The sequence below is a fragment of the Colletes gigas genome, unplaced genomic scaffold, assembly GCF_013123115.1.
Source record: "Colletes gigas isolate AHSC1104 unplaced genomic scaffold, ASM1312311v1 Colletes_gigas_Sc00239, whole genome shotgun sequence".
Classification (NCBI taxonomy): Eukaryota; Metazoa; Arthropoda; class Insecta; order Hymenoptera; family Colletidae; genus Colletes; species Colletes gigas.
In genome coordinates, this window is record NW_025106861.1 from 1,852 (window position 1) to 12,877 (window position 11,026).

General features: G+C 33.0%; 1 protein-coding gene across 2 annotated transcripts; it reads left to right on the top strand.

The window, feature by feature from the left end:
* The first annotated feature begins 2,079 nt into the window (after positions 1-2,079).
* Positions 2,080-9,392, top strand: LOC122404371 (sugar transporter SWEET1-like). 2 transcript variants are annotated; one of them, XM_043408307.1, is made up of 7 exons: positions 2,197-2,215; positions 2,547-2,708; positions 3,979-4,056; positions 4,549-4,672; positions 6,364-6,519; positions 8,595-8,714; positions 9,283-9,392. In XM_043408307.1, the coding sequence occupies exons 2-7, from the start codon at positions 2,632-2,634 to the stop codon at positions 9,388-9,390; spliced, it is 663 nt and encodes a 220-aa protein (XP_043264242.1). In that variant the 5' UTR covers positions 2,197-2,215; positions 2,547-2,631; the 3' UTR covers positions 9,391-9,392. The 2 variants fall into 2 exon arrangements, with proteins under 2 accessions (XP_043264241.1, XP_043264242.1); XM_043408306.1 differs by having other exon boundaries at positions 2,080-2,708.
* Positions 9,393-11,026: the final 1,634 nt, after the last annotated feature.

The following is an 11,026-nucleotide window of genomic DNA, read 5'->3' on the forward strand; positions in this document are numbered from 1 at the left end:
ACGCATGGTCGCTTCGTATGGAAAGTCAATGAATCTTTAAAAAGAGCCCAGGTCCGATTTTGAAAAATGTAAGGTCTGTCAATCACGATGGCTTTTGTCGTTTACTGACGATTCGAACGAGTGGCGATGCCAGGCTTGCTTTCGAGAAATGTAAGCGACGTCAGCGATGCAAGAGCGAAAAGGAAAGCGAGTATCAGCCTGTTCCTCTCGGCTCTTCCGAAACTTTACGAGCTAGTACACAGTCTAATAACACTGATTTCGAGTCGCAAATACGTTTTCTTCTTTCTGCCGAGTTATTTTTTTAATAAATGATGTATTACAATTTAAAATAAAAATAGAGGATTCGCGGTGTACGTATCCTTAGGTATTTTAATAATCTTGAAATTTTTAAATAATCTTAATCGATTGATTACTCCAATGAAATGAATCGATTAATGTCCAATGATGAACCGTACAGTTTTCATTCCGTTAAAAATAATAAAATTTCTGTAATTTCATTTTCTGTCTCACTTCCTCTTGTGTTAATTTCTGAATCTGTTGGTAACGTTGCGAGTGACACGAAAATGGTAATGGGATCCCGGGACCCCAGAGAAACGGGCCGAAAAAATACATTAGGAGAAAGATCTACTCGTATACCTCGTCTGTGGCGAAAGTCCATAAGGTGAAAAGTCTACTCGTATACCTCGTCTGTGTTAAAACGTTCACATTTGTCTCGGCTTTTTTTTATTCTCATCTGAATTGCAGATAAATAGGTAGAGAAACAAAACGATTTCTTTTGTTTTAATAGTTTTAAAATGTATATATCCATTAAAAAAAAATTCCGAAATTTTTTTATTAGGGTACTTTGGGTTGGAATACGCGACATCTTCCGCCAAACAAGATTGCCACCGTGTGGCCAGTCAATGCCGATAAGGCAGAATAACGATGTTTTGTACATTCATATGTGTACATACTATACTACATATACATATATACAGGGTGTTCGGTCACCCCTAGGAAAAATTTTGAAAGGAGATTCTAGAGGCTAAAATAAGACGAAAGTCAAGAATATCAATTTCTTGGCTGAGGCTTCGTTAACAAGTTATTAAAAAATTAAATTAAAAAATTTCAAATCATTTTGAAAAAAATATTTTTGGTTGCGGGGGTAATTACAATCATTTTTTATGAATAGACATATCCCCGAAATCCTGCGCATTTTCGAGAAAAAAATTCAGTACGGGCAGAACCTTAAACGTTAATAAATTTTTAACGAAGCTTCCATCAACAATTGATATTCTTGATTTTCGTCCTAATTTAACCTCTAGAATCTCCCATTCCCATTACAATTTTTCCCGGGAGTGGCCGAACACCCTGTATATGCTAACCTAACCTAACCACGCTCTGCTACCATAAGAATAGTATACACGTGTCTTTCTGTACAGTTACTCATGTTTATCCTTATATTTTCAAATAAATATTATTGTTAAAAGTATTATCGAGAAGAGTGGTTTTCTCTTATTTGAATAATAGTTCCGAGTCTGCCAAGGTTGTGGGATAGTTTTTTAGATTATTGCAACAGGTTATTGCAACACTTTGTTTATAACTACATAGGTCAGTAAGTAAAAATGCTGGGTAGTTGATACTCGAAGTCGTATGCCAATAATTTGAGGTCGGATTTTAGCTCTATTGAAAGCAAGAAGGGAAGATTTACATTCTTTCTTGAATTGCCGGAACTTATATACAAGGTGGCTATGCATTAATGTATGTAAGTGGAAACGCAGTTTCCTTGGGGCACCGGTCTGCCGTTTGATAACACTGGATTGCCTTTTTCAATCCCTGCCTAATCAATTCACATGTATGTATACGCACACTACAGCTGTTTGCTCCCCAATACTAATTCAGTGAATAGTTTCTCAATTGACCGCTATCCATGATGAGAGGACGCTAAAATCACCTTCGAATTTTCAGGTTGGTATGACAGTCAGATTGGACCACGAAAGTCCATAGGGTGTGAAGTCTACTCGTATACCTCGTCTGTGATGTTTAATCTCTATTGTGTCACCAGATTGCGCTAGCGTAAATGGCAGATGTATTTTTCCATCTACGTATGCTATAGTATTACCAAACAAAATACGCAATAAGTAGATGTCCGCTATGAACAATGACGTTGCATTGTGTTAAAGTGCGTTAAATGTTACGTGTATACTAATATACCTATTTTACATGTGAAAACTAGGTTGGTGTTTATGTAACTGGACGTTATCAGATATCAGAAATCGAGGATGCTTTAAAAACACATTGGAAGGCGATCGAGTCGATCCGATCGTTTTATCACCTAACGATGGAAATTTCCTTGTATTCATTTTTTCATGATGTAATACGATCGTTCTCGTTTTATCTTATCCCCGACAGTCCAATGCTTATCCAGAATAAGCAGAAATTAATCAAAGCTGTCGCCGATAAACTTGAAGTACGGTTTTGTACCGTAATGAGGCATCACGCGAGCGTTATAAATAGGAAAAAAATATCTTACCGTCATTACCGTTCTCCTACTCTTTCCGTTTAAGCCGCGAACGTGCTCTACTGTTCTGTAGTGGTGAAGTGATTCGTAGTAATTGCACGACTGCGAACGAGGACAATAGTTAAAGTACAATGGGTCTGGAGGATTATAAAGAAGTTGTAGGAACATGCGCCTCGATTACAACCATGGGGCAAATGTTGGCCGGAACGTAAGTCGAGATAATTTCATAATATTCATTATTATTTATCTTTCAATTAGTTGAAGTGCTATATTTTCACCGATATCGAAGATTTTTAAATCCATTATAAATTACGACATTTTGAGTAACGGTAAAACTGCAGTTTAGCGACTGCCATAAACGTGTTTATTTTTCCTAATTTTTTGTTTTTGTTTTTTTAATAGATGTATTTCAATATTGAAAAGAAACATACACTATCCGAATAAAGTATTCATACACTACTTAATGCTCTACTTTGAACGGCGACAAAATGTACAGAATGTTAATTTAGCAATACAATGTAGAAAATTAACGCAGTTTTTATGATATAGTATTTTATTAAGGTTTAAACATTTTATTAAATACTTATAACGAGAATTTGTTTTCGTATCGTGGAGAACATTTATTTAAAAGACGTTACAGTCGGTTTGAGAGAATAGATCTGGCTTGTATGATATCGACGATAATCCTAATACATCGTCGTAATAAAATATAATAATGAAGTATTAGATTTTTGTTTTTCTTAATAAAAATTTCATCCAAACGAAGCTGTAAACAATTCTTCGTATTGCAGCTAACATATGTACATAACGGTTGACCGTAAAATATAAACTTAACTGATTTTAATGATTACGAGTTTCAGCTTACATTAGAATAAAAACCTAACCTAGACTTAACTCGAACCTAATCAGTTAAAATAGTTACTAAACAGGTGGCTAGTGGCAGGTGTTTATTTTATGTTACGTTAAGTAAGAATTTATAAGAAACGTATTTTAATAATAATTCAGTGTCCATTAATTTTAGAATGTATACATAATACAATACTTTTTTATGTAGAATTTGATGCTTTATTGAAGTTTAAGAAGAAATATTTGGTATTCTATTTAAAAAATTAAGGTGACCTTCATATCACGTTCATACTTATAAATTTATTTGAAAACCTCAAACCCATTCAAGGCTGGTTAAAATTTATAGAGAAAACACTTCAAATACTATTTTAAATAATAAATTCTTCACAATTTGAATAAAATAATATTTTAAAGAATATTTATAACAAATAAAATATTTCTTTTTCAAAAGCACGTATATGATCTGAAATAAAATATTTATTTATTAATGAAATTGTATTTTACCAAAATTCTTAAATACTCGTTGAGAGTATGAATATATTGCGACTGACTATAATTTCAATGTCATTGAAATCGGCGAGGCGGCCTATTTTTTAAATTATTACCGAATTCCTTATGTGATTTAATTATAGATTAATATGCAAGGACATTTATCAAAAAGGTTCGTCAAAAGGTGTCGATCCAATGCCTTTCTTGGGTGGTGTAGGAATGTGAGTATATACTACAATAATATTTATTACATAAAATAGCGATTAAATAAAATTTAGTAACATTTAAGAAATTTTATTAACCGTTTTGTCTTTGTGGAGTGTAGCTACTTATAAGTGATTTTAATTATTATTGTTTACACTAAAAGCATCCCTGGTACTTATTTTTTGTTCGTTACTATGAAAAAAAAACTTCTTTGACAATAATATATGTTATATGCAAGCTTAACAAAACATATTATACTTCATATTTCGTAAAACATTTTTTCCAAAATGTTTTGGAAAATTTCAGTCTTCTTTAGTACAGTATGAAATGAATTAATATAAAAAATAAATACATAATGCAGAGAGAAACAATAAATAATAAACAATGGAAAAAAAGGTTCACGAATATTAAGAAGAAAATAAAACATCGTGAAACATGTTTTTTTTGTAAAGCAAATTATTTTCAAGTTACAATAAATAATACATAGACAATGTATGTATTTTTTATAGGTGTATTTTGATGCTACAATATGCATTTATTCTGAAGGATCCTACGATGATCAATGTTAACGTTTTTGGATTATTGACAAATGCAATGTACATGGCTGCATATTACTATTTCACGCCAAACACGGTACGAGTTTTTTTATTCATAATATAACATATCGTCCTTCCACGAGAAGGCACAGCGTGTCACATCCCCACTCTTGCTGCAGTCCGCTGATTGGCTGTCACCGATCTTCGTCACCGTTTTCAACCAATACCTGTGAGTCAGCGGACTGTAACAGAAGTGGGGATGTAAACACGCTGTGCCTTCTTCTCGTGGAAAAACGATACATGGTATTGGTCCGTGATGCGTTACTTTCTTCAAGTATTCCGCGGTTGCCTTTGTTTTTCATTTTTAATTTTTCCAATCGAATTAGTACGATGCGTTATAAATTATATAAATAAGAAAAAAGAAAACTACTTAACAGAATTAATCATTTGGATATTTCAATGAAAGTTAAAAAAAATAAGTTGTACTTAAAATGATTAACGATTATAAAAAATGACAAAACGAGTCGTTTTGATCCACTTGGATCTAGTATTAATTTTAACGCGATCAATAATACGTAAAATATTATTTTATTTTAAAATAATTTTGATTCGTTTCATTGTACATTCTGTTCATAAACATTTGAATGTTTTTCGACAGGATGGTTCTGTTTAACATTTATAAATGCAGCTGCATCTGGCGACGTACGCTAACAATAAGACGTACAGTGAAAACTCGATAAATGTCGCTACTCCGGGTCCGGTCAGCAACACTTACGGAATAGGAGAATCGTCTTTCGAATTTGATTATAGTTTGCCGACGTTTCGAACGTAGAAAGAGTCAGTAGCTAAAGAAGAAAGAGGGACTGAAACTCGGATTTATCGCCCTAGTTTAAATATCCGCGTCAGTGTGACCATACTACTGCACAGAAGAAAGTTTTTTATTTTTTACTTTTTGTTAATAAAAATTTCACTATCATGTTGGGGAGATTTCTCTGATTAAAATGAGGCTAAACACGATATAAATCGGTCAATATTTGGTGGCATAATATTGAATTAAATATTGTACTTGCGAGTCTTTCTCTCTTTATTTATCCTTCTTGTGCTGTCCTTTTCTATGTTCGGAAATATCAAAGAACGACGCATCGAGGTGCTGGCTACATTTATCGAACGGGAGGTAGCTATTTTCAAACGGAACGGTTCCACCGTTTCGTAAGTGATCAAAAACTGCAACACTTATGAAATAGGGGGGTTTCGTTAGCTACCACTGTTCGATAAATGTACCAATCCGCTGACCTTGCGAAGATATGAGTACACAATATTTAATTCAATATTATGGTAACAAATATTGGCCGATTTATATCGTGTTTAGTCTCATTTTAATTAGAAAAATCTTCCCCACATGATAGTAAAATTTTTATTAAAAAAAAGTAAAAAATAAAAAACTTTCTTCTTGTACAGTAGTGTGGTCACACTGACAGGGACATTTAAACTAAGATGACGAAGGCAATAAAGATTTTTAAAGAAAGCCGCTACGTCTCCGGTTACACTTCGCCTCACTGGTTCAAGGGGGATCCCCCTAGTGGTGGGGATAAAAATGTATCATTTATGGAACAGCTCTTGAGGACATTTATCGAGTTTTCACTGTACTTACTTTCGTTATGCTTTGATTAAATATCGTAAGATACAAATGCTCCTGCACCGCGAAGAAATCTCGTGAATATTTGAAAATATTTCTAACAAGCCTCGCGTCCGTACGAATACTTTATCTAAAGTTTGATGCATTTTTAGAAGGATACGCTTGCTTTAATAGGCAAGGTAACAGCTTTCGTAGTGGTCTTCCTTGCGTATGCTCAAGTGGAAAATTCCGAGAAGATCGAATTTCGTTTCGGTTTAATTGTGACGGGGTTACTGCTTTCCTTAATAGCGTCCCCACTTGTGCATCTTGTAAGTATACATTCACTAATTTTACGCGTTTTTTTCTAGAGAAACTTGGCCTTTTACAGAACATTCTACAAACTAATAAAATTAACGAAGAAAGAAAATTGTTGAAACAATACGCCACAAATTCCATACAATTTTTTTTCTAAGAACCAACCAGTAATTTCATGATGGTTACATTGCTGAATCATTTTGCGTTGCAATAAAATACTTTAATATGTCGTAAGCTGTGGCAAATCATGCAAATAATAAACGCGACACCGAATAGAGATCTAAAATTGTTTTTTTTTTTATCGTAGAATGGTTATTTTCTGAACCACTGAGCCGCGAATGTTTGACAACAGAAATAGAGAATGTTCATTTAATGGAAATACGTTTTTGGATACTGTAAGAAATAGATAGTATACTGTATCCATGCGTATACTGAGCATGCGCGTGGGAGAGAGGACTGAACTGAAATGTAACAGCGTAGCGTCGTAGAGTGTGGTTGCGTTTTGTTTGGGACCGGTGTGTTGTTGGACTATGGCTGTGCAACATGGTCCGAGTTGTTACATTCATACACTCTCGGACAAAGTGATGGCACACGCGTACTATCTTTATTTTCTTGTGTTAGAGTTATGTTAGCGTGAACATTTTTAGTGATACGTAAAACGTATCTTCCACAAATATGTAGACATAATATAGATTGATGTTACTTCAATGAGGTTTCTTAGGAGAGGAAGACATAATCCGACACAGACAAAATGATAGCACACTTTGAAGATAAAGATATATATTTCATATAACACAGGTATACATACTTTATATAACAATATATATACTAAACTATATTTTTCTAATAGTGTACAACCTCCTTTATTTTCTGTGACTTCCACCATCCTTTAGATAAAGAATTATAACTGTTTAATTTTTGTTAGGACTAAATTTTCCCATTTAGTTATAATGTTACTTTTGAATTCATTTATATTTGAAAATTGTCGGTCTTCGATATACATTGAAAAGAAGAGTGAAAACATTCTTTAACAATTTTGGCAGTATGTATGTACTGCAGCATTATCTTGTTGAAATATGTATGGTGTAACAGCAATGTGTTCTGCATATGTATAAATTTAGTTCTTTATTACTCGAAAGTAACGGATGCTATTCATTGTGCCCCGAACAAACTTAATGTCTGTTTTTCTCTTATATCCGACACCAGCCCAGACCATTACTCTTCTCATTTGTAAAGATTACTCGTTTCCAAGTCTCTTTCCAAAGTGCATGTTCCTTTGCAAATACCAAACGTGCCTCCTTATGTCTTACATTTAATGCTGGTTTTGTCATTATTCTACTTTAGTTTATAATGTTGCTAGTCTGGAGTACACAACGAACATACAGTATATTTGTTTTCACTCCAGCTTTCTTAGCGATCTTCCTCATAGTAGCACAAGAATTGGAAACAGCATGTATTATTGCTCATGTATCGCGTTCAGATAATGCTGCTGGTTTTCCTGTACTTTTATTCTTTCCGGTTGCACTTGTATCTTTTAGTAAATTATATATAACTTTTCTACTGCGACTAACATATTTTGCAATTTGAGTAATTGACGGCCTTTGTTTTCTCAGAGCTAAAATTGTACTAATTTCATTTTCACTAAAACTTCACTAGACTTTTTGCCACGACCCATTATGAAAATAGCAATGTGATAAAATTCTAGACACCAATTGAACATAATAACTCAATGCAAGTTCATAAAACACTGAAGAAATTGTAAATACTGTTCCAGTGTGCTATTATTTAGTCTGCGTCAGATTATGTGTTTCTCTTTCAACTAAGAGAATCTATTGAAGTAAGGTCAGTCTATGTTATGTTTACATGTTCGCAGAAGGCATGTTATACATATAACTCAGAGTTTCCACGCTAGCATAATCCTAACACGAGAATTAAATATATTTTGTCTGGGAGTGTATGCTGTGTAAAGAATAAATAGTTTATGGATTTTCGTGGTGTCTACATATTATTCAAATTCACTATCTCGTCTTAACGTATAATCTGATAGTTATTCTATATAATAATAATTATATTTCTCTTCATTTACCAGGGAGATGTCGTGAAGACGAAGAACACGGATATTCTTCCCTTTCCACTTATTTTCATGGGCACCCTAGTCTCTTTCCAATGGTTATTGTACGGCGTTATAATTAATAATGGTTTCGTTATCGTAAGTAAACACATGATTATTATGCGCGTTAACACATTGCCTACGTCATTTTACAGTATTCGCTTGTTATAAGTTGTCATTCCCGTTTCGTTATGAGTAGTCTGATTAACCCCTAACCTGCTTTCCACAGTCTATTAACGAGTCAATTTGCTCGAAGGCCATTATACCGTTTTGCGTACTAAGAAACTACCAATTAGCCCAATGTGTTCAAACACTTTACTTGTTCCCATTTAACAGATTCTCCAATAAGGGCAATAGAACTTTAAATTGAAATAAAATGGTAACTACAAAAGATAATTTTGTGCTCATTAATTTATTTTGATATACATTCGATGACATTATATATGAATACAGTATTTAAATGACCACCACGGGTTATCTGGAATAGTGATATTTCAATTTACTTTTATGTTATAAACTTAAGAAAATAAGTAGAAAATAAAATTACTTTTTCTTGTGATCTAATCTGAAACAGATATTACAGCATAGAAACTCATCTTTGTTAAATAACAATTTTAGGTCTTGAAAATTATTTGCAATAATTACAGATGCAATTTTCATTCAAAAGTTTCAGAACGCTGTAGGGTTTTTCCTTTCTGCGGTGCAGCTGTCGTTGTTCGCAATATTTCCGTCAAAATCGAAAGCGAACCCGGCCAGTCAGAAGAAGACGAAGTAACGGAAAAGAAAGTGTAGATTTGTTAACAAACTATCATACCGTCAGTTATTAAAATGTTCCTACATTATGTACGTACCTAGCATAGGTACTGGTGATTACGAATGTTACAAATACGTATTTAGGTGTAATTTAGATATACGACCATCTCGTGATAGATAGTTAAATTCGCCTTATTCATGCGTTTGAATTGTTAAAATAAAATATAACATTCCATTACAAAAAGCATGAATAACCTTTATATTACCTTGAAAAATTGATGACATTTATCGTGGGACGGCCTGTATATAGGATGTTTGTATAAATACATATATTTCGGAAATTACGTTCGATTTTGTCAAAAACTACTTTTAGGAAGTTAAAAACTTCGAGAGGAACGCTTGAATGTTTAAGGACATCGGTGAAGAACCTTTTGATATTGGAAAACTTCGTGAAAATCAAGGGCTGAAAGCGTCTTATAACGAAAATGGGTCGCGAAAAAAAATTTGAATAAAAAATTTGTAAATAATTTAAACATCTTTTAATCATCGAAGCTTAACAACTGTAGGGGTATATTTTTCTTGTATCGCTTTAGCCTGTCACTCGGACGACGAAATTTTCTTTTTTTTCAGGAGGCTATATCTAAAAAGAATTTGGAAAATGCTGATTTATATGATATTTCTCAAGACGTTCGAAACATATTTTTTCCCCGCATTATTATCAAATGGATTTGGCGAAACTTAAGCAGTACAATTATGAATTGAATTCCTAACATAATTAAAGTTTTGCATAATAATTAAATGATAGCATTGAACAGCTCTATCGCTGTTCCAGGACGAAGGACACTGAGTAGAAACGCGAAGGTCATTTCAAGGTCATTTACAGTTTATACACGTGGCACATGATACATTTTCCCCACAGGTCGATAGAGCGGAACGACATTACTTTCAACTACATTAACGTATTGTGCAATCCTAATCGCCGACTACATTTCTTTCGATGAGATTAATTTTTAGACGATCACGCGATTTTTATCTACATAAAATACCCAATGAGGTTTATAATATCATATCTTATTTATTAGAAAAATAATATAAACATTTTGGAATAAAAACACTAACAAAAGCAAAAACATGTAAAGTACGTAGTTTATAAGTAACTAAAATCGTACATATTTACTCTTTAGCGACCTATAGGATATTTTTGATGAATTTATTCAATTTTTTAGTAAGAGAGATAGATCTTTGAATCGAAATAAAATGAAAACTACAAAAGATAATTTGGCGCTTGTTTTATTTTTATACATGTATGTTCAATAACATTATACATGACAATACAGTATTTGATACCCAATTTTCGATAATTCTAGCACATAAATCAAGCTGCGTCTCACCAATAATATGAACAATGTTTATTTTGATATTGTCAACAATTTGTTGACATTTTTTAAGGTTAGCTTTTAGATTTACCGACAAAACCGGTAAACCGATTTACCGATATTACTAATAATTTTGTTCAGTAACTGTATCAACATAGAAGACCCTATTGTTTAAAAATTCGTTATGTAAATTGATTAATAAGTTTAATAATACGACAACAGTTTGTTGACATTTTTAAAGGTTAGTTGTTAGATTTACCGACAAAACCGGTAAACCGATTT

Coding starts and splice junctions, on each gene's coding strand:
- LOC122404371 (XM_043408306.1), top strand. CDS start 2,632: ATGGGTCTGGAGGATTATAAAGAAGTTGTAGGAACATGCGCCTCGATT. Junction 2,709..3,978: donor GGGCAAATGTTGGCCGGAAC/GTAAGTCGAGAT, acceptor ATTTAATTATAG/ATTAATATGCAAGGACATTT. Junction 8,715..9,282: donor TTAATAATGGTTTCGTTATC/GTAAGTAAACAC, acceptor TTCATTCAAAAG/TTTCAGAACGCTGTAGGGTT.